This window comes from Macaca mulatta, chromosome 9 (genome assembly GCF_049350105.2).
Source record: "Macaca mulatta isolate MMU2019108-1 chromosome 9, T2T-MMU8v2.0, whole genome shotgun sequence".
Taxonomy (NCBI): domain Eukaryota; kingdom Metazoa; phylum Chordata; class Mammalia; order Primates; family Cercopithecidae; genus Macaca; species Macaca mulatta.
In genome coordinates, this window is record NC_133414.1 from 114,901,100 (window position 1) to 114,924,452 (window position 23,353).

At 47.1% G+C, this 23,353-nt stretch overlaps 1 protein-coding gene and 1 long non-coding RNA gene across 5 annotated transcripts in view; both read left to right on the top strand.

The window, feature by feature from the left end:
• The window catches only part of WBP1L (WW domain binding protein 1 like), a 78,319-nt gene that overhangs the window by 27,387 nt on the left and 27,579 nt on the right, over positions 1–23,353 (top strand). The window contains exons 1-2 of one of the 4 annotated variants that reach the window (XM_028853499.2): positions 14,536–14,659; positions 18,975–19,165. Coding sequence is in view for 1 of the 2 variants with exons in the window: in XM_001113270.5 (XP_001113270.1) it covers positions 6,007–6,033 (27 nt within the window). In the remaining variant the exon portion in view is untranslated. 4 annotated transcript variants of the gene reach the window in all.
• LOC144331326 (uncharacterized) lies at positions 1,605–3,392 on the top strand. Its single transcript, XR_013398379.1, has 2 exons — positions 1,605–1,815; positions 2,092–3,392. It is a non-coding gene; the product is annotated as an uncharacterized LOC144331326 (long non-coding RNA).

Here is a 23,353-nt window from a genome sequence, read left to right on the forward strand (position 1 = left end):
GATTATCTCCTACCCTAGAAGCCTGGTAGTTACTGTCTTGTTCTGACAAACTCTCTTTCTTCAGATCCCTTGATTGTGAAATAAGATACCCCTAGACCTTCAGCCGTAGTTGCCATCACCCTCAGTTGACCAGATGACATGGGTGTGGGAGCAGCTCACCAGGTTCCCAAGAGCCATGACCTGGGAAGGTCTCCAGCCTATTCCTTGTGTGTGGATCTGTTGTGCATTGGGAACAGATGAGAATGTTAGGGCTTTCCCAGTCATTGACCTCATAGAACCTTGCTCTCCAAAGTGGGTCAGAGGGACCCTAGGACCCTGACTTCACACTCCAGAATGCCACCATCATATACGGTGTGCACGGCAGTCTCATAAACAGGGTTCCAGAGCGCTGACCAGGGACCTGCCTGTCTGCTTAACATTCTCCTGACCCTCAGTTCTGATTTTTGCTGTTTTTTTTTTCCCTTGTTTGTAACTTCTTATATTCTAATATCTGATGCCTGCGTGATCATAAAGGAAACAGCCTGTGGAGCCAGAGTCTTCACTCAAATCCTTGCTGTCTCACAGCCAGCTGTGTGACCTTGGGCAAGTTACATAAACCCCATATGCCTCCATTTCTGCAGCTGAGTAATAGGGATAGTAATAGCCACATCCTAGGGTTGTTGTGGCTTTGAGATGTTGGTTAGATAGAGTTCTTAGCATGGAGTCTGGCTCATGGTCAGGGCTGAACAAATGATTATCTCTCCCCTACCCCACCCCAGAATTTAAAGATTATACATATAAAGACTGCCTACAGAAATGTTGCCAAAACATACTTAAACAAATTTACTACAGTAAAAGAATGAATTCAGGTAGCTGTGAGCATATATGTTGTTGCAGTATGTCTTAATTTAATCCGGTAGGGCACAGTGGTTCATGCCTGTGATGTCAGCATTTGAGGATGCTGAGGTGGGAGGATTGCTTGAGGCCAGGAATTTGAGACCAACTTGGGCAACAGAGCGAGACTTCCTATTTAAAATAAAATTTTAGGGAGGCTCAGTGGCTCAGTCCTGTTGTCCTGGCTCATAAGGAGTGGGGGCCAAGCGTTTGAGACCAGCCTGGACAACATAGGAAGCCCTCATCTATGTATCAACAAAAAAAACATTTAAATAAAAATTTAAAAAGTTAATCTGAGGCCAGGCATGGTGGCTCATGCCTGTAATCCTAGCACTTTGGGAGGCTGAGGTGGATGGATCACTTGAGGTCAGGAGTTCGAGACCAGCCTGGCCAACATGGTGAAACCCCATCTCTACTAAAAAGATGAAAATTAGCTGGGAGTGGTGACATACACCTGTAGTCCCAGCTACTTGGGAGTCTGAGGCAGGGGGATCACTTGAACCTGGGAGGCAGAGGTTGCAGTGAGCCAAGATCGTGCTACCACACTCCAGCCTGGGTGACAAAATGAGACTCTGTCTCAAGAAAAAAAAAAAAGTTAATTGGAATCCAAAGGGTAATATTTTCAGCAGTACTATCTCTGGGGATTCTCTGAACTGCGGAGGAGGAAACTGCCTCAGTAGAAGGATATCCCAGATGCTGCTTGGGGCCATAAGTAGTTGTTAACCTGCAGCTTTTTTTTTTTTTTTTTTTTTTTTGAGACGAAGTCTCGCTCTGTCACCCAGGCTGCAGTGCAGTGGCACAATCTCAACTCACTGCAAGCTGTGACTCCTGGGTTCACGCCATTCTCCTGCTTCAGCCTCGTCCTCAGCCTCCTGAGTAGCTGGGACTACAGGTGCCTGCCACCACGCCCAGCTAATTTTTTGTATTTTTAATAGAGAAGGGGTTTCACCGTATTAACCAGGATGGTCTTGATCTCCAGACCTCATGATCCACCCGCCTCGGCCTCCCAAAGTGCTGGGATTACAAGCGTGAGCTACCGTGCCCGGCCTTTTTTTTTTTTTTTTTTTTAATTTGAGACAGTCTTGCCCTGTCACCCAGGCTGGAGTGCAGTGGCATGATCTCAGCTCACTGCAGCCTCCATCTCCCAGGTTCAAGTGATTCTCCTGCCTCAGCCTCCCTAGTACTGGGACTACAGGTGTGTGTCACTGTTTTTAGTAGAGATGGGGTTTCCCCATGTCGGTCAGGCTGGTCTTGATCTCCAGACCTCGTGATCCGCCTGCCTCGGCCTCCCAAAGTACTGGGATTACAAGCATGAGCCACTGTGCCCGGCCCCCCACTTTTTTTTTTTTTTTGAGACAGAGTCTCATTCTGTCGCTCAGGCTGAAGTGCAGTGGTGCGATCTTGGCTCACTGCAACCTCTCCCTCCTGCGCTCAAATGCCCCTCCCACCTCAGCCTCCCAAGTAGCTGAGACAACAGGCATGTGCCACCATGCCCAGCTAATTTTTGTATTTTTTGTAGAGATGGGGTTTTGCCATGTTGCCCAAGCTGGTTTTGAACTCCTGGGCTCAAGCAATCTGCTCACCTCAGCCTCCCAAAGTACTAGGATTACAGGCGTGAGCCACGGTGCCCAGCCAACCTGCAACGTTTTGACAACATAATCCTGCTTAATTCTAATTTAGTATGACTTCCTTTTTTTTTTTTTTTTTTTTTTTTAAGTTGGTGAATTCAACATTGAATTTAATTCTGCATTGGCAGGCGGATGACTAAAGTCATTCGAAGAAGGATTTACCCTACCTTTGGCTCATCATGTATGAGACTGGATCACATACATAGAAGAACCCATTTTTTCAGGCTAACAGAAATTGTTAATGATCATCTTGCTTTTCAAATGGCAAAGCTGACTACTTTGTCACTAGGTTGTAGTAATATTTGTATAACATGGCAGAAAGTGAACTCACTTTCCTGGGAATGCCTGAATTTGCCAACTCAACCTCTTTTTCTCCTCACCCCTCAGATCTCAGTGCTTAGTGAATGTTAGTGAGGGGCTGTAGGCAAGAAGTTGATTAGTAAGAAAGAAGCTGTTGTCAGCAGTCACTTTTTTAGAATATATTGTACTAGGTGTAATGCCTTGGGTTAAATGCTGCCTTGCACACAGGAATTTATAATCTGTGAGAAGATAAAAATAGACAAATGCTGATTAGAAACACTGTCTTGGGTAGCATCATAAAAGGATGATTCATTAGGAAATCAGGAAGTCTATAATGCAATTTTGATCATTTAGGTTGTATTTTTACGAATTTTTTTTTTGGATTTCTAGTAATTTTGTCGCAATTCCACTTCTTCTGAGATCATCACTGATGAATATTATTTAGAATTATGGGGCCAAGCTTAGTGGCTCATGCCTGTAATCTCAACACTTTGAAAGGCTAAGGCAGGAGGATCACTTGAGGACAAGAGTTCAAGCCTGGACAACATAGTGAGACCCTGTCTCTACAAAAAATAAAAATAAAAATAAAAATATATTAGCTGAGTGCGGTGGCGTGTGCCTATAGTCCCAGCTTTTCGAGAGGGTGAGGCAGGATGATCACTTGAGCCTAGGGTGACAGAACAAAACCTTACCTTTTAAAACAAACAAACAAAAATGGAAGGAAGAAAAATATGGAACACTTCATAGCCCATTAGAGCAAGGTTTCTTGTGTGTTTTGGTCATAGTGGCATCCCCAGTGCCTGAAACAATGCCTGGCACACTGTAGGTATTCAATGAGCATGGAGTGAGTGAATGAATGGTACACTTATGCCATGGCACTCTTTCTGGAGAATTGCAGGTGCCAGTCTGTCTTGTTAGATCAGTGCAGATTACATTGCCCATGAGGTGATGAGGATGCTCTTTCCATCAGTTTGATTGCCAAAGTTAATGCTGTGTGTGTTTTGTGGTTCTCAGTGGTTGCCAGGGAACCGAGGAAGTGAAAGGAAGGGGTTGAAAGCAGCCTCATTGCTCTTCCCTGGGCGGCTGTACCTTGATGTCCAGCCTCGTCTGTCTGGCAATTTGACCTGGTTGTGAGAGTGGCAAAAAGGCCTGGGATAGACTGACCGTATCTTGAGAATATGTATGTGCTAAAGAATGGCTTCCCAGTCCCTAAACCCCGGCAGCAGCAGGAGCCACTTCTTTTACACATCAGCCACCTTTTCCTCTAGCAGTGAGGCTGTGATCCATTCTTTTTGTGAGTCTCGAGGAAATGGCTCAGCCAGTTTGGCACATTCATTTTCTTGTCAGGAAAGTCAATGTGACCTTGACCGTCAGTGGGGACCTGCAGTAAACACGTTGTGTGTCTGGCTGGATTCTAATGATCAAACAGTACTTTTGGCACCTCACTGTGCTGTACGTGTCATGTGCTGCTAATTTATTGTCCTAGGTTGGGGGTTATAGATAGTAATTTGCAAGAATCATTTCTGACTTTCATGGATGATGCCCAGCACAGTGCCACTACCATAGAGGCCTTGGATAAGTATCATGAAAGAAAATTGTTGCAGAAAATGAAAGAAAAGATGAAATATACTTGCTTTGAGTCCTGGACAGTGTAATTAATTTGTAGCCGAGGAAGTTAGTGAAAAGTAATTTTTTTTAATCCCATCACTTTAGGAGGCTGAAGTGGGCAGATCACTTGAGTCCAGGAGTTCAAGACCAGCCTGGGCAACATGGCGAAACCCCATCTCTACACAAAAAAACAAAAATGAGCTGCGCATGGTGGCATGTGCCTGTAGTACCAGCTAGGGAGGATCGCTTGAGCCCGGAAGGCAGAGGTTGCAGTGAGCCAAGATCATCACGCCACTGTACTCCAGCCTGCGTAACAGAGTGAGACCCTATCTCAAAAAAAAAAAAAAAAAAAAGTAACTTTGGATTTATAAAGCTCCTCTGAAGATTGTTCTCCTTGAGTCATTTCTGGAAATCCAAACCCAAACATAGACCTTTTGTACTGTGCGAGTGTTGTGTTTGGTAGAGGATTCAGGCCCAGGGAGAACTGCTGTGACCTGCTGTTTCAGGGAGGGTAGCCAAAAGGGATTTGGCTTACACCACCGACTAGGGAAAGTCAGAGCAGGACACCATCCCCAGGGCCCTTGCTTGTGCAAAGCTTGCGTTAGAGAACTCTTTTCTCCCTGAACTGAACTTAGTGAAGAAAACACGACAAACCTAAGGCGGTGAACTTTTCCGAACCAAGAGTTGGTTTAAATATAGATGATCTGCCTTTCTGGCAACTTGGAGGCTGCGGTGGGACTTGTTGTACCTTTTATAAGACAAGTGAGGAAAGATGTTGGCACCTGTACTTGTGTAGTTTGTTTATGAAATATAAACTCTCCGGTGGAAGCGAGGACTTGAAAGGGCAGCGTCCAAGGTAGCGTGTCCTACCTTAGCTGGGGAAAAGGTGCTTCTCCAAGCCCCCACTGTGAATTGCCTCATTCCCTAGAGAAAGTTGGGACAGCCAGGCTTCCTGTCCTATTATGTATTGAGACCAACTCTGGCAGGGGTGGGGGTGGAAAAGTTTCTGTGAAACTGACAGACACTGGACTGGATTTTCTTTCCCAGGGAGGAGAAACAATACTTTAGGAGCTACAAAGTCAGTCCTTATTCAGAGCAGTGTTCCTCTTTTCAATTTTAGAGACTTGATTTATGTACCCCCGAGCCTACTTAGAGCCAAGGGGATGCAGCAGCCTGCTCCCATCTGCAACCCCCACCATCCTCCCACAGTGGGCTCTGGCTCTAGGTGGGTCCAGGGCTGGGCATTGCGGGTCTGCAGCACATCCTCCTCAGTATTCCAGCGCAGCTGTCTGAAGTTTTTTCTGCTGCGCCTGAACTGATGTCATTTCCCACTTGGCAGACAGCTTCGGCTTTGCTGCGTCTGAGATATGTCACGAGAAGGTGGGGGTGGGCCAGAACCAGGCGGGGGGAGTAGCGAGGAGAGCAGGAGACAGTGTGCCTGCTCGGTCCCAGGACTCTGTTTACTTTGCTTTGCTAAGGAAGGCTGGTGAACCAGGACCACCGCGCACACAGGCCCATCAGGGGCAATGCTCATTCCAAGACCTTAACTTTTAAGAGCCCTTTGTTCCAACGTTAGTGTGGACGATGCTCTTGCAGGATGCCTTTCCTTTTGGGTCTTAGACAGGTAATTGGTTCCGCATGGATCGGGTTTGGAAGGGAAGAAGGGGTGGGAGCTTGTTTATTGTACTACTGCTTTGGGTGGAGGGAATATTTTAGCAAATGCCTCTCGGTTAGACCAGGCCAGCTCCCACACAGAACTTTCCAGTCTCCCTTCTTGTTTGCTAGCTGCTCCTTACTTTCAGAGCCACCGTGTTCTTAACCCTCTACGTCCCCGAGGTTTCTCTAGGGCTGTCCAGTTCTGATTTTCCATCAGATACTGTAAAACTGCTTTGGAAACTTCACGGAGAAACAGCTGAAGAGTGGGGCTGGGGAAGGGGAGAGGCAGAGTGCGATTCTTGCTGCAAACCCCTTTTATTCCTTCTCCATTTTGATTTGGCTAGTTAGTGGAGATTTCCTCACAGTCCTCTGGTTCTGAAGGGACTCTGCGCTGGGGGTGGGTCGAGGGCTCCGTTCTTCTAAAGGAAAGGCTTTCTTCCTTTCAAGCATGTGCCTGGGGCTGTGCGGCTGAGGGACGTCCAGGACACCTCAGGGGAAGGGGTGTGGAATTGACCCCATTTTGGCCTTACCGACCGATTTTTCAAACAAACCCCTGTGGCAGAGACTTGATTGCTCGGTGAGCCGCCCTTTGAAGTGGGGGCACTGCATTCATTCCAGCCGGTAAAGCAGTGTGGAATGAGAGAACAGTAGCAAGCCACCAACTGCTGTCTGCTGAGAACACAGCTGTTGCCAACTATTTGTTCCAGGGCTTCTGAGAGTCGGACACCCCCACCCCCTCTTCGTCTGAGAGGCATGTCTGTATCGGAATGTGTAACTGTAACCAGCAGCTGCTGGCTGTAAGGGGTGGGGAGGGAGCACACACCCTCTGCTGCCCGTTCCTGGGTGAGGAAAAGCCACAGATGAGCTCATAACAGAAGCCCTAGAGGGGAGCTGCTAGGGTCCACTGGTTGCCCTCACTCTGAGAAAAGTGCTAGATGGGCAACTCTCCTTTGAGTTGCCTACAGTTCTGTTCAAAGGAAGCTCCTCTGAAAAGCCCCAAACCTTCCATTACAGCTCTTGTTATCTTCAGAGTGTTGCGTTAACACAGCTGATGGGCAGAGTGGTGACCACTCTGAACATCCCCTCTGGCCCCACAAGAAAGGCTGTCCTTTTTTTTTTTTTTTTTTTTTGAGGTGGAGTCTCACCCTGTTCACTCTGTTGCCCAGGCTGGAGTGTAGTGGCATTAGCTCACTGTAACTTCTGTTTCCTGGGTTCAAGCGATTCTCCTGCCTCAGCCTCCTGAGTGGCTGGGATTACAGGCATGTGCCACTATGCCCAGCTAAGTTTTGTATTTTTAGTAGAGACAGGGTTTCGCCATGTTGGCCTGACTGGTCTCGAACTCCTGACCTCAGGTGATCCGGCCACCTAGGCCTCCTGAAGTGCTAGGATTACAGGCATGAGCCACTGTGCCTGGCCAGAAAGGCTGTCCTTTTAACCTATGGGCAGAGTGAGCCCTGGAGAGGATTTCGAGCAGTGTTGGAAATAGGATGAAGCTGGACGAAACGTCTCATGCTGTGTCAGCAGGCTGAGAGGGCGAAAACTGCCTAACAGAGTAGAAAGAGTGGGCTGGGAGCTGGAAAGACCTGCATTCATATCCCAGCTTCCCTGGGGTCTTGGGCAGGCCCTTAACTGCTCTGAACCTCATCTGTGAGGTTGCACGGGGATTCCACGAAAGAATGTATGTGAAACGTTTGCACCTTGGCTGGTAGAGAGTAGACATAACTCTTATTTTGATCTACTAATTCCCAAAGGATGCACCACTGCAGGGGTGCAGGAAATGAGAAGCGAAGGGACTGATACCTTGACAGGAGCCAGTTGTGCTGGGCGGGAGCCCATAGTGAGGGGAGTGAGCTCTTGCATCTGTAGTCAGTGACTGCCATTGTGCAGTGACGTACAGCTGGGAGGCCACCTCTTACTCTACCAAGATCCTGTTAATCTTATATACTGAGGTGGCAAGAGGGCGAGGGCTTGCGTCCAGTTACTTGGACATGTAGTGAGAGAATGAAGCAGTGGGTAGCATTTGATTAAACTCTTCAAAGAGAGTGAAGGGTTGGGATGGTGGTTGTGGGGAGCATCTGAGAGGATCAACAGCAGGTGAACCTTTAGCTCTTGTGTCTGAACAGTTGCCTGGTGGCAGGCAGAATTTAGAAGACCTCTGAAGGCCTTTCCTGCCCTGGGCTTCTGTGACTCAAACCTTGCCTGTGCAATCTTGGAGTAGTTACATATATTGTATATTTCTAGTATTTTGTGTCAGACAGTGTAACTATGTTCTTTATTGGAGCCATGTAGAAACCAGCCTTCTAAAGATCACTTGGTGATAATTCTAAGAAAAAATGACACATAATGCACACACACACACACACAGAAAATTAATCTTTATCATACATATGTATGTACTTTGATTTATTTTTTCCCCTTAATCCATATGATTATTTTTTCCCTGTAATCCTGTGTCTTATGTGGTAGGATTATTCTGTTTGTACAGAGGTGCATGCTGAGGCTTAGAGAAGTTAAGCCATTTGCCCAGCATTGCTCAGTTGTCTAGAGAAAGGGTAATTGAAGATTTTTGTTGCTGTTTTTTAACTTGAGTCTTTCCCAAATCCTGGGTTTTTCTCACTACCTAGACTGTGCGGCTTGATGTCTGAGAATAGAGTATGATTAATGCATTGTTCTCCTTGGGGCATGTTTCTTTCTAGCCTGCCTAGGTAGGAGATAAGATGCTGCTTACCCCTTAATCCCAGCTATTCAGGAGGCTGAGGCAGGAGAATCGCTTAAACCTGGAAGGCGGAGGTTGCAGTGAGCTGAGAGGCCCCGCCATTGCACTCCAGCCTGGGTGACAAGAGCGAGAATCCATCTCAAAAAAAAAAAAAAATCATTCTTGTTGAGTCTCGTTCTTGTCTCCCAGGCTGGAGTGCAGTGGCACGATCTCGGTTCACTGCAACCTCCACCTCCCCGATTCAAGCCATTCTCCTGCCTCAGCCTCCCAGGTAGCTGGGACTACAGGCATGTGCCACCACGCCTGGCTAATTTTTTTGGTATTTTTAGTAGAGATGGGGTTTCACCATGCCTGGCCAGGTTGGTCTCAAACTCCTGACCTCAAGTGGTCCTCTTGCCTCAGCCTCCCAAAATGCTGGGATAATAGACGTAAGCCACCAAGCCTGGCCAAAAAAAAATGTAGATTCTTTATGTCTGGGCCAGGGCCCTGGAATATGCATTTCTGTGAAGTTCCCCAGGTGTTTCTGACCCAGGTTGTTTCTGGTCACACTTTGAGAAACTGTCCTCCAGAGTTGGGCGGCATGGAAGTAATTACAAGCCAGTGTGCTGAGACGACAACAGAGGAACGCCCAGGGACTGGGAGAGCACAGCGTGGGGGCACGTACCTGAATCAGGCTAGGGGAGGCTTTCCTGAGAAGCTGATATCTGATCTGACTCTTGAAGGATGAGTAGGAGAGTTTACCAGACATATGAGTTGGGGAAAGAGCATTCCGGACAGATCAGGTTGGGAGAGTTGTTTTTGTTTTCTCCTGCAGATGACAAGGGAAACTGTCATTCATCTGTTGAGTCTTGGCATTGAATCTGCCTGAGGCAAGATAAGGACCTTAGTTCACCAGGTATGGGTGTCTTTTATGGATACCAAGAAGGAGGAAGACCTCAGGGCCCTTCTGTCTAATAATGAGCATGGCATGATTTCAGTGTCTGTAAAGGGCAGATAAACTGTAGGATGTATTAGTCCTTTCATGCAAGGGACAGTCAGACAGGTCACAGAAGCTACAGTGTTGACCAAAAAAATGCTCTTTTTGTGCTTAGATGAGCCAAAGCTCAGAGGAAGATAGTCACCTGCTGAACTTTTTGGGTATGGCACTATATACCAAATTTTAGATATAACACACAATTGGGCATGCTATCCCTTTATTTATTTATTTATTTATTTATTTATTTATTTATTTATTTTGAGATGGAGTCTCGCTCTGTCGCCCAGGCTGGAGTGCAGTGGCGCGATCTTGGCTCACTGCAAGCTCCGCCTCCTGGGTTCACGCCATTCTTCTGCCTCAGCCTCCTGAGTAGCTGGGACTACAGGCACCCACCACCACTCCCGGCTGATTATTTTTGTATTTTTGGTAGAGACGGGGTTTCACCGTGTTAGCCAGGATAGTCTCGATCTCCTGACCTCGTGATCTGCCTGCCTCGGCCTCCCAAAGTGCTGGGATTACAGGCATGAGCCACCATGCCCGGCTGCTATCCCTTTATTGTCTGACAAGATGAGAAAATAGGTTTTCTGATTAAGAGAAGTTCCATTATGTGTACCTAACAAAGGGATTACTAATTTTCGGAGAACAGTATTGCAACAGAATGTTCTTAGTCATGATTTGAATGACTTCTATTTCATGTTTATCCAGAAGGTATTGATTGGGTAAGCCCGATGCGTTTCTTAGGAGCAACACTCAACAGCTGAAAAGTACTGTGCACCTGTTCTACCCAAAGCATATTGTGGATACAGAGAGATATAAACTCCATCCCTGCCCTCAAGGGATTTACAGTCAGGTAGGGAAAGTAGAATAAGTGCACAGGTAATGAGGACATTCTGCAGGTGGTGGCAAATGACATAAGAAAAGAATAGAATGCCGCAGTTCAGAGGTGTGAAGAGGCAACCCTTCTGGAGGTGGCCTTTCCCACAGTCCAGTCCAGTAGTATCAGTTGTTGCATTGTAGGTACTAGGTGTGTGGAAGGACCAGTGGGTGGTAAGTTCTAGTTGACGGAATGCAGGCTAGATCCATTAAGACACTAATTTTACATCTTGCATCTTGGAGTATTGCCTTTCTCAGTAGGAAAGACCCATTGTTTTCCCAGTTGTCCACACCAATGACATGGGATGGTCCCTGATACTGGGAATGAATAATATCCATCAAAACCCTCTTAGGGTCCCTTGCCTGGGTTGGAATTTGTCATGGAAAGAGCACAGGGGGCAACTCCTGGCCCAAGGGGCTGTGTGTGTTTTTGAAAGGGTGAGCTGGTCCCTGGGCTGATGCTGAATGTGACAAGGCAACTAGATTGTTGCATGGTACTTACTCCCTGGGCATAGGAAGTGGCTTTAGAGTCTCACAAGGAGAGCACTGGAAAGGCTGTGTGATAGCCAGCTAAAGCTGCAGGGTGGGAGCCATGACTGCAGAGAGGGAAGGAGGGGAATTGCTGGCTTCCAATTTAACCCCTCAACTGCTGAATGTTAGCCAGCATGGACTTGGGGTATTTATTATTTCACCACAGTGGCCACCCATGAGGGAGGAGGTCTTATCTCCTTTTTGCTGTAAGGAAACTGAAACCCAGGGAGAAGTTATCTGTTCCAGAACCCAGGGCTAATGTGTGGCAGGAGGGGCCTGGAGTGCAGGTCTTCTTGGTGTCTGTCTGCCCCTGCCCGTTGTTCTGGCTTGGTACCCATATTCACAGTCTGCTGCAGGCCTCCTCCTCCCTGCCTGTTCTGTGCACGGCAGAGGACTGAATGTTGACTACCAGTTGCTGTTCCCCTCGGGCACCATCTCTTTCTACCAGGTTGAGGACAAATTAAGCAAGATCTCGCTTGGAAGGGAACTAGTTGTATGTAGCAGCAAACACCAAGGTGACACTTGTTTGTGCTACCAAAAGTTGAAGCCAGAATCCTTATCTAAACTGATTTGTAAAAGTCTTGTGACAACTCCACAGAACACCTCATTTCCGTACTGTCACCAAAGGTGAGAAAGGTGGTGCTTCCGCAAGCCCTTTCAGGTTAATTTTTTTTGTGTGGTTAGGGGGAGGGATGGAGTCTGGCTCTCACTCTGTCGCCCAGACAGGAGTGCAGTGGTGCGATCTTGGCTCACTGCAACCTCTGCCTCCCGGGTTCAAGGAATTCTCGTGCCTCAGCCTCCCAAGTAGCTGGTAGCACTTGCCACCACACTCGGCTAATTTTTGTATTTTTGGGAAAGATGGAGTTTTACCATGTTGGCCAGGTTGGTCTCGAACTACTGACTTCAGGTGATGCACCTGCCATGGCCTCCCAAAGTGCTGGGATTACAGATGTGAGCAACTGTGCCTGGCCTCAGGTTAATTTTTGAACCCTCAACCATTTCTGTTGAAAGAAGCTGCTTTTTATTTTTTTTAAGGAATGTGGCTTGTTTTTCATTACATCTCTGTTATCAGAGCAAAGAGAAAGCAGTGTACTGGACAGTAACTTAGTGGAAAAGAGGCTGTGGCTGCTGATTTTGAAACATTATCCAGGATGGAGCCAAAGAAAACAGTCACTTCCTCCAGTGACAGCCCATGAGTTTGACCCGCCCCCTCCCACCCCTTTTCCTTGAAGAGGTAAATTTTAGTCCAGGAAAACAGAATACGTTGGGGCTATTTTAAAAAATGCTTTGAAATTCCTTCTTCTGCCCTAATTCCTTAGCACCAGTAAGATAATAGTTTCTTACCTCTTCTTTCCTAGGGCTTCTTGACTCTTATTTCTTGCTAATTTGCAGCAACAGTGGGTTGAAAGAGCCCTGAGAATGGTAACAGAGGGGTACAGATACAGGGGCCTGAGCCATATCTGTGCCCCCCTGTAACCATTGTTTCTCTGGGCAGGGCTCATCTGAACTTGAACCCCAGACCTCACAAGAGGCTTCTATTGCTGGTTGCTGGAAATGGTGATAAAATCCTGCGAGGGGAGGGGCAGTGCAGAGAAGGAGACTTGGCTTTGGGTATGGCTGGAGTGTGACACACTGACTTCTTTTCCTGAAAGTGGCTCAGGGTTTGCCGGGACTGTGTTGCACATAAGACTTTGGTTTCCTCGGGCATTGCATCAAGGAGGCCAGAGTATTATTTATTATTGCTTGGTTTTCTTGCTTAACACACAAGACTTAAGGATCTCCCAACTGTGACGCATGGTCTCGATGTGGTTTCAAATACCGTCCAATTGATCTTGTGGTTTCCATCAAGGGTTTGAAATCCCTTGTTACCCACCAGGCAGGCAGTGGTGTGAATACCTGTGATTTCCCACCTCTCTGGGTGTGGTTCTGGAGTGTCGTAGGGAGGTTAGGACAGGCTGGGGCGGACCGCCAGCACAAATAGAACCTAGTCATTCCTGCGTCTCTCTGTAAGGTTCCAGATTCATGAGCCAGGCTCAGCTTGTGCTGGGTTACTGTAAACCAGGATGAGAGTGCCACGGCTAGAGAGCCACGGTTCAGTCTTGCACTGGTCATGTGAAAATCACACACCCACAGCCTTGCCTTAGGCTTTGGAGGACCCCTTGATGCTGCTGCTTGTACCGTGTAGCTAAGAGGCACGAGGGACGACTAGCTCCTATGGTTACTTGACTCAGCGGTCACCAGGTTCAGGACTTTGTGAAGGCTTTTTGGCCAGGATAGGTATGCTTGTGAGACTGACATCAGCCCTGCTCACGGGGAATTTAGAGCGGGGTGGTGGCAGGGAGTCTGTGAAGCAGTCAGGGAACAAGACTGGCTAAAACACAGTTCTGCACAAAATATTGTGGGCAGTTTGGCTAAAACAGGGGTTCTAAACTAGGGACAGTTTTGCCCTTCCCCCATAGAGGACATTTGGCAGTGTTTGGACATTGTTAGCTGTCACAGTGAGGGGAGTGGGAAGTTGCTACTGGCATACCTAGTTAACAGAGGCCAGTGATGTTGCTAAACATCCTACAATGTACAGTTCAGTCTTGTACAACAAATAATTACCTGATTCCAAATGTCAGTAGAGCTAAGGTGGAGAAACCTTGGGGTAGAAATCACAGACTCATAGTAGTCCATTTTGCTTGGGAAGCAGGAGTCACAGGGCTGAGGGAAGAAGTACCATATTGTTTTAATAAAGGGGAAATGGGTAGACCTTTCCTGCTGCTTTCTAAGCAATGTGTGTTCATTATCTGCCCAGAAATTTAGAATTTTGACATTGGTTGTCCCACTAATCACCAGGTACTCTGTCTTATCAATGACAGGTACAGAGTCATTTTTTGTGGGCCAGTAGATATGACCAAGCCCATCTGAAATATGGATATGACCAAGCCCATGTGAAAAGTCGGATGGAACTGACGTTTCATCTCTTACTCAAATAACCTGGATTACCACCCCCGAGGAGGACAGGATCTCAGTAGTACCCAAATGACTTTATACATACAACTTAAAGAACAATTAGGCATAGTTATTTTAGTAGTAGCCCATATTTGAAGCCAGGTACCTATTGCTGTGGGTATAAGAAATTAGCTGGATATGGTGCTGTGCACCTAAGGTCCCAGCTACTTGGGAGGCTGAGGCGGAATGTTTATTGTAATCTATCATTAGTAACATACTGACGTCCACCCGGTCCCCGTTTTCTAAATCACCGAAGTCTATTTTAATCTTCAAGTCCAAGCTCTTAGAGTTCTAAAAGTTCTTGTTTCTTTAAAGTTTTTCTGTCTTTTGGAGACACAGCCTCTGGATTCTGAAGATCCTTTTATCCTGTGCCTGTTTGCAGTGAGACCCTTGTAAATGTGACTCCTTGTCAGAGTTAGAAGTAAACAGTTCCCTTGAGCAGTGCTGAACTTTTTGCTGGCAATACATCTCTGGTGCTGGTCCCAAGACAGACAACCACACAAGGCAAGTCCCATTACGATCTTTGCTCCCAGCAGGGTCTGGTGCAGTGAGGTGGAACTGCTGAGGGAAAAAAAAAAGGGTGTTAAATTTAGAATTATGCTTATAATGAGGAATGAGATGTGGCATATGCCTTTCTCAAATGAAACTGGCAAATCTCTTCTCAAGCACATCAGCAACAAATTAACTTGTACCTTCAATATTTCAGATCCTTTTGAAAACTATACTTCTTTCTTCTTTCGAGGCAAGGAAGTGGATATTCTATTTGACTAAGAGCTATTTTCAAGATACAGTAAAGACTGTTGAGCTGGAGCCCAGTTACAGAAAGGATAAGGAATCAAAATCAGAAGATCAGGGTTTTGACAGTCCCGATTCTGTCATATTCAATCTTAGGTCTAAGTGTCATTCATTTCTTTATAAGATAGGGGGGCAGTAGCACCTCTTCAGAGACCCTTGCAGTTCTTTTTTTTTTTTTTTTTTTCTTTTGAGACAGAGTCTCACTGTGTCACCCAGGCTGGAGCACAGCGGCATGATCATAACTTACCGCAGCCTCCACTTCCCAGGCTCAAGTGATCATCCCACCTCAGCCTCCCCAGTAGCTGGGACCTTAAGTGCATGGCACCACACTCAGCTAATTTCTTATATTTTGAAGAGACAATCTTGCCATGTTGCCTAGGCTGGTCTGGCAACTCCTGGCCTCAAGCAGTCCTCCTACCTCTACCTCCCAAAGTGCTGGGATTACAGGCATGAGCCACTGCACCTAGCCCCATGCATTTCTTTTGTTTGTTTGTTTTTTTGTTTGTTTGAGACAGAGTCTTGCTCTGTCGCCCAAGCTGTAGTGCAGTGGCACGATCTCAGCTCACTATAACCTCCACCTCCCGGGTTCAAGCAGTTCTTCTGCCTCAGCCTCCTGAGTAGCTGGGATTACAGGTGCCCGCCACCACCTGGCTAATTTTTATATTTTCAGTAGAGACAGGGTTTCACAATGTTGGTCAGGCTGGTTTCGAACTCCTGACCTTGTGATCCGCCTGCCTCAGCCTCCGAAAGTGCTGGGATTACAGGCGTGAGCCACCACACCTGGCCCCCTTGCAGTTCTCTAAGTTGTTCAGGGGAACTGTTTACTTCTACCTTGGACAAAGGGTCACATTAAAAAGGGTCTCACTGCAGAGTGTCTTGCAGGCAACTGGCTGGCAGGCTCAAATGAGAGGCTGACTTTTAAAAGATATTTGAAGGGCTCAAGAGGGTAGGGTGCGGTGGCTCACACGTGTAATCCCAGCACTTTGGGGGGCCAAGGTGGGTAGATCACCTGTGGTCAGGAGTTTGAGATCAGCCTGGCCAACATGGCGAAACCCTGCCTCTACCAAAAACACAAAAATTAGCTGGGCATGGTGGCATGCGCCTGTAGTCTCAGCTACTCAGGAGGCTGAGGCATGATAATTGCTTGAACCCAAGAGGTGGAGGTTGCAGTGAGCTGAGACCACACTACTGTACTCCAGTCTACGGTGGGAGTCAGAGTGAGACTGTCTCAAAAAAAAAAAAAAGTTCGAGAGCTCTATGTAAATGTATATTTATTTATTTATTTATTTATTTTTTTTTTGAGACAGAGTCTCGCTCTGTCGCCCAGGCTGGAGTGCAGTGGCCAGATCTCAGCTCACTGCAAGCTCCACCTCCCGGGTTCACGCCATTCTGCTGCCTCAGCCTCCCGAGTAGCTGGGACTACAGGCGCCCACCACCTCGCCTGGCTAGTTTTTTGTATTTTTTAGTAGAGATGGGGTTTCGGCCGGGCGCGGTGGCTCAAGCCTGTAATCCCAGCACTTTGGGAGGCCGAGGCGGGTGGATCACGAGGTCAGGAGATCGAGACTATCCTGGCTAACATGGTGAAACCCCGTCTCTACTAAAAAAAATACAAAAAACTAGCCGGGCGTGGTGGCGGGCGCCTGTAGTCTCAGCTACTTGGGAGGCTGAGCTTGCAGTGAGCCGAGATCACGCCACTGCACTCCAGCCTGGGAGACACAGCGAGACTCCGTCTCAAAAAAAAAAAAAAAAAAAGAGATGGGGTTTCACTGTGTTAGCCAGGATGGTCTCGATCTCCTGACCTCGTGATCCACCCGTCTCAGCCTCCCAAAGTGCTGGGATTACAGGCTTGAGCCACTGCGCCCGGCCTGTGTATTTCAATTATATACACGTATTTACATGTTTGTGCATCTTCCCTGCTTGAAATGATTACCCTGAGGCTTTGCCACATTACAGATCATTAAATAAAGAACACATTCTATTGATTAGATTGTACTTATGAAGGAACAAGATGAACTTGAATATTTCAGGAAGCTTTGTAGCAACAAGAATTGAAATAAACTTTAAAAAGTTTGTTAGGTTTGTTAGGTTTTTTAAACCTAACAGCTTAGTTATTACAAAGTACCCTCCAAGGCAAATTTCATATCTTATCTGTCATTTTTGTGCCTGTCAGCATCTAGCATGAAAGTTTAGGGTAACCCTAAGCATTAAATTCCTTCCACTAAATTTTGGGTTTTAGGTCCTGGACATTTTTCCCAGCTGTATGATCACTCTGAACCTGTTTCCTATAAAAAGGTAATGTAGGTAAAAACACCTAGGTCAGTGGTTGATATACACAGTCACTGGGCAGAACTGGTTGTCTTCCCCATGCTGTTGTGGTAGGAGATTTTTCTAGATTATCCACAGGTGTTCCCATCATGCGGTGGAGAAGGGCCCCTCTTCTTTATCCAGGTTCCTATTTGACATGTATTTAATTAAGATGCTGCTTGAGCCATAGTGTAGAGAATTCAGATGTCTGCTGCTTGTATTTAGGTGTCTTTAGCCTGCCTTAACTTCAAGGTTACTACTAAACTTTAGAGCAGGAAGTGACAGGTGCCCGCAGGGGCCAGCCAGTGGCGTGACTGAGTCAAGCAAATGGGATTATTGGGCAGTAGGGATGGGGCAGGGGATGGGACTGTGTAGACTGGAGAAGCTGGAGCCCACATACATCTCTGCCTAGCCTCTTACGGCCCTTTGTGAATGTGGTCCTTGATTTTTCTAAAGAAACTGGAAATCCGGATTTTTGTATGAATTTCTCTCATTTTAAAATGTTGACCATCAGTTCCACTTTTTGTTTTTTTTTCTGAGACATGGTCTCACTCTGTTGCCCAGGCTGGAGTGCAGTTAACAGCTCACTGCAACCTTGAATTCCTGGGCTCAAGTGATCCTCCTGCTTCAACCTCCCAAGTAGCTAAGACTACAGGTGCCTGCCATCATGCCTGGCTAGTATTTTTCATTTTTAATAGAGACGAGGTCATGCTTTGTTGCCCAGGCTGGTCTCAAACTCCTGGGCTCAAGCAGTGCTCCCACTTCAGCCTCCGAAAGTGCTGGGATTATAGGCCTGACCCACTGCACCCAGCCCACTTTTTTGTTGTTGTTGTTGGGGACAGAGTCTCACTCTGTTGCCTAGGCTGGAGTGCAATGGCATGATCTCAGGTCACTGCAACCTCCGCCTCCAGGTTCAAGTGATTCTTCCGCCTCAGCCTCCCAAGTAGCTGGGATTACAGGCACCTGCCCTCATGCCCGGCTAATTTTTGTATTTTTGTAGAGATGGGGTTTCACCATGGTGGCCAGGCTGATCTTGAACTCCTGACCTCAGGTAATCTGCCTGCCACAGCCTCCCAAAGTGCTGGGATTACGGGCGTGAGCCACTGTACCAGGCCCCAGTCCACTTTTTTTTTTTTTTTTGAGACAGAGTTTCGATCTTGTTGCCCACCCCTGCTGGAGTGCAATGGTGTGATCTCGGCTCACTGCAACCTCCGCCTCCAGGGTTTAAGCGATTCTCCTGCCTCAGCCTCCCGAGTAGCTGGGACTACAGGCATTCGCCACCACACCTGGCTAATTTTGTATTTTTGGTAAAGACAGGGTTTCTCCATGTTGGTCATGCTGGTCTCGAGCTCCCGATTTCAGGTGATCCACCTGGCTTGGCCTCCCAAAGTGCTGGGATTATAGGCGTGAGCCACCACGCCCAGCCGACCCAGCCCACTTTGTAAAAGTTGAAAAACAACGGTGCCATGTAGGCATAAAACTCATTAGTGGGCCCACTGGGGCTTCAGGGCCACTAGTGCAATCTCCACTTTTTTTTTTTTTTTTTTTTTTGAGACGGAGTCTCGCTCTGTCGCCCAGGCTGGAGTGCAGTGGCCGGATCTCCGCTCACTGCAAGCTCCGCCTCCCGGGTTTACGCCATTCTCCCGCCTCAGCCTCCCGAGTAGCTGGGACTACAGGCGCCCGCCACCTCGTCCGGCTAGTTTTTTGTACTTCTTTTTAGTAGAGACGGGGTTTCACCGTGTTAGCCAGGATGGTCTCGATCTCCTGACCTCGTGATCCGCCCGTCTCAGCCTCCCAAAGTGCTGGGATTACAGGCGTGAGCCACCGCGCCCGGCCCAATCTCCACTTTTAAGAGGGAAGAGGCAGTGATACAACTGTGGGAAGAAAAGGACCTACTTCATCGCACCAACTGTGAGTGGATGACAGTAGGCTAAACTTCCCCCCTGCTCTGCCTGAGTGCCACCTGCTACTCACCTGCTCTGCTGCATGCTACCTGCTGTTTCAGCCCTCGGCTGTCTGCACCAGCCCTTGCTAAAGAAGCCATGCTTCTCAATGGACATACTCTAGCAGAAGAGGCCAGTGATGAGGGATTCCTGGGGACTGCTTTTCCTTCCGAGTGTCCAGGGGTGAAAGAGTGGTCCATGAACCAGGGTCCTGTTCTTCTGTAGCCTGCCAGACACCACAGGCCTGCATGCCCCGGGACATTGACAAGTAGACCTTAATAAAACCGTGGGATATGTTGCAACTTCCGATTTTTGCTCTGGGATTTTCCTACCAGGGTCAAGTAGCTTTTTCTGAATTTGTTATTCAGGTTCCTAATGCAACACAGGAAATGGATTTTAATTTTTTTTGCTAGCTGCTCTGTTTGGGGGCTGTTTAATGAGGATGTAGTTGCAGTGTAGCTTTGGCAGTAAGTACTGGTGTGGATGGGAGCGTAGCTAACATGTCAGTTCTTTTTAAAATATATATGTATGATCTATTATATGTTTTAGTGGAATGAGGCATAGAGAGTATAAATAATGTGCCTTGATTCTATGTAGGTACTCTTGTGGGTAACTGTGTTGGGACACGTTTGGGATTGTAGAAAAATAATATGAGTCTATTTCATGTTTAGAGAGCAGGAACTGTTTATTGTATGTTCTTTTCAGATCCAGGGCAGTGGTTCTCAAGCTTGAAAATACATAAACATAACCAGGGGAATGTGTTTTAAAAGGTGGATTTTCAGTCCCTGCCCCCAGAGGGTCTCAGTCTATCTACATTCTTGACAAATACTTCAGATGATTTGGGGCCTATGGACCACACTTTTGGGAAACACATCCCTATTTTGTTGCATTTGTTGTCTAAGCATGTTCATTGTTATTTGGGGGCAAGTTCACTTATTTGTAAGATGCCCTTATTGTCCTGATTCACTGTGTTGCCCTTCCTCAGATTCTTGGCTACAGTTAGTCTTTGGGAGGCCCCAGACCAAATTGTTACAGGATGCCCTGTGGGTTGAAGTCAATGGACCCCTGTTGTCCCCACTACTATCCCTGGGACTTCCCTTTGGGGACCATGACACTGTGGGCTCATCTTGAGGCCGCAGCCACCTCTTTTGATTCCAGGCTTTTCTCACATTGGTCACGAGCTCCAGTCTTTGGCTTTACTCTTTAGGGTACTCTATAGCTAAAGGATGGGGGACTGGGTCCTCTTGAGCCCAGGGAGCTGGAGTCCAGAGCCCTTAAGGAGTAAACCACACTATCAGATCTGAGGGATGAGGCTGAACCTTATCAGACAAGATTTACTGGGTTGGTTAGGGGAACCTGCCCATGTAGCCCAGGTTATTTGTTCTTTTGGAAAACTACTGAATTCAGCCAAACAGCATAAAAATCCATTCCTAGTGTCCCATTGCATGTAAGACAAAGTCTTGGTTAACTTCTTAGTAATAGCTTGTCCTTTATGGGGAAGGATGGAATTGAGCTCTTTTAGCCAAAGCTTATGGAATAATTATCAGGTATGGTATATACTAGAAAGGATACGAAAGTAGTACATGACAACCCTACCATCAAAGAAAGGGAGATTAGGCTGGGCACAGTGGCTCCCGCCTGAAATCCCAGCACTATTGGAGGCTGAGGCAGGAGAATCGCTTGAGCCCAGAGTTTGAGACCAGCCTGAGCAACATAGTGAGATCCTGTCTCTACAAACAATAAAAAAAATTAGCTGGGTGTGGTGGCATGTGCCTGTGGTCCTAGCTACTTAGGAGGCTGAGGTGGGAGGATTGCTTGAGCCTGGGAAGTTGAGGCTGCAGTGAGCTATGATCGTGCCACTGCACTGTAGCCTTGGTGACAGAGTGAGACCCTGTCTCAAGAGAGGAAAAAAAAAAGGGAGACTAGGCTAACACACTAACACATAGGAAGCAATAGGCCAGGACTCCTGCTGCATCATCCCCCTTCATGAGCTTACTTTCTTCATCCTTAGCCCTTTGGTATTCTCCTTCCACCCAATTTGAAAACATGTGCCCTTGAACAATTATATTTATTTCCCTCAACTCTTTAAACAGTCGGAGAAAACCAATAGTGGCCAGGTGCGGTGGCTCACGCCTGTAATCCCAGAACTTTGGGAGGCCGAGGTGGGTGGATCACCTGAGGTCAGGAGTTCGAGACCAGCCTGGCCAATATGGTGAAACCCTGTCTCTATTAATAATACAAAAAATTAGCCGGGTGTGGTGGTGCACGCCTGACGTACCAGCTACTCAGAAGGCTGAGGCAGGAGAATCACTGGAACCTGGGAGGTGGAGGTTGCAGTGAGCCGAGATCTTGCCACTGCACTCCAGCCTGGGCGACAGAGCGAGACCCTGTCTCAGAAAACAAAAACAAAAACAAAAAACAAAAAACCAATACTATTAGGGAGAATGTGATCTTAACTTTCTTTTTCTTTTTCTTTTTTTTTTTTTTCTTGAGACGGAGTCTTGCTCTATCGCCCAGGCTGGAGTGCAGTGGCGTGATCTCGGCTCACTGCAAGCTCTACCTCCCGGGTTCACGCCATTCTTCTGCCTCAGCCTCCTGAGTAGCTGGGACTACAGGTGCCTGCCACTACGCCCGGCTAATTTTTTTTGTATTTTTAGTAGAGACGGGGTTTCACCGTGTTGGCCAGGATGGTCTCGATCTCCTGACCTCGTGATCCGCCCGTCTCAGCCTCCCAAAGTGCTGGGATTACAGGCGTGAGCCAACGCGACTGGCCAAAAATATTTTTATATTTATTCAAGTCTCCACCATAGCCTAAGGGAGGGACTAGCCAAAACCAACAGCGAATTTACAAACTGTGGTACTTTGGAGATTATTTTATTTTATTATTTATTTTTTACTGAGACAGAGTCTGGCTCTCTTGCTCAGGCTGGAGTGCAGTGGCACAATCTCGTCTTACCACAGCCTCCGCCGCCTGGGTTCAAGTGATTCTTGTGCCTCAGCCTCCTGAGTAGCTGGGACTACAGGTGCACACCACCACGCCTGGCTAATTTTTTAATATTTTTAATAGAGATGGTTTTTGCCATGTTGGCCAGGCTGGTCTGAAACTCCTAACCTCAGGTGATCCGCCTGCCTCGGCCTCCCAAAGTGCTGGGATTACCGGCATGAGCCACTGCGCCCAGCCTGGAGATTATTTTAATTGTTATACAAAGCCTATGAGGTCTGACCTCAGCTGAATTCTTAGCTCTTCTTTCACACTGCTTTCCCTGAGATCACTGTAGTCAGCTACACGAGTCTTCTTTCTTTTCCTTGAGCACACCAAGTTCGTTTCTGCTCTGGTGTTTTTGCATGGATTTGATATTTCCTCTTCCTGGAACACTGTTCTCACAGGTCTGGTTAAGCTGGCTCCTTACACTGTTCTCACAGGTCTGGTTAAGCTGGCTCCTTACACTGTTCTCACAGGTCTGGTTAAGCTGGCTCTTTTTCAGCAGTCAGGGCTTGACTCAGATGTCACCTACTCAGAGTGGCCTTTCCTGACCACCCTATCTAAAACTCTTTGTCTCATTATCCTGTTTTATTATCCTCATGGAGCTTATTACTGCTAGTGAAATTCTAATTTTGCTTGTTAATTGTCAATTTTCCCAACTGGAACATATTTAAAAATCTTTTTGCCTTTGTTATTCTGCGGTTTCATACAATGTACCTAGGTGTGGGCTTCTTCTTATCTGGAAATTTTGTATCTTTTTTTTTTTTTCTGAGACAGGGTCTCGCTCTGTTGCCCAGGCTGGAGTGCAGTGGCATGATCTCGGCTCACTGCAACCTCCGCCTTCCAGGTTCAAGCGATTTTCCTGCCTCAGCCTCCCAAGTAGCTGGGACTACAGGCGCGTGCCACTACACCCAGCTAATTGTATTTTTAGTAGAGACGGAGTTTCACTGTGTTAGCCAGGATGGTCTCGATCTCCTGACCTCGTGATCTGCCTGCCTCGGCCTCCCAAAGTGCTGGAATTACAGGCATGAGCCACTGCGCCTGGCCGAAATTTTGTATCTTTAATCAGTCTTATATAGAAAATTTTTGGTTATCCCTTTAAATATTTCCTCACCTCCATTCTTTTCTTCCCAAGCTTCTTTCTCATTTTTCATTTCCATGTTTTCTCTTGTA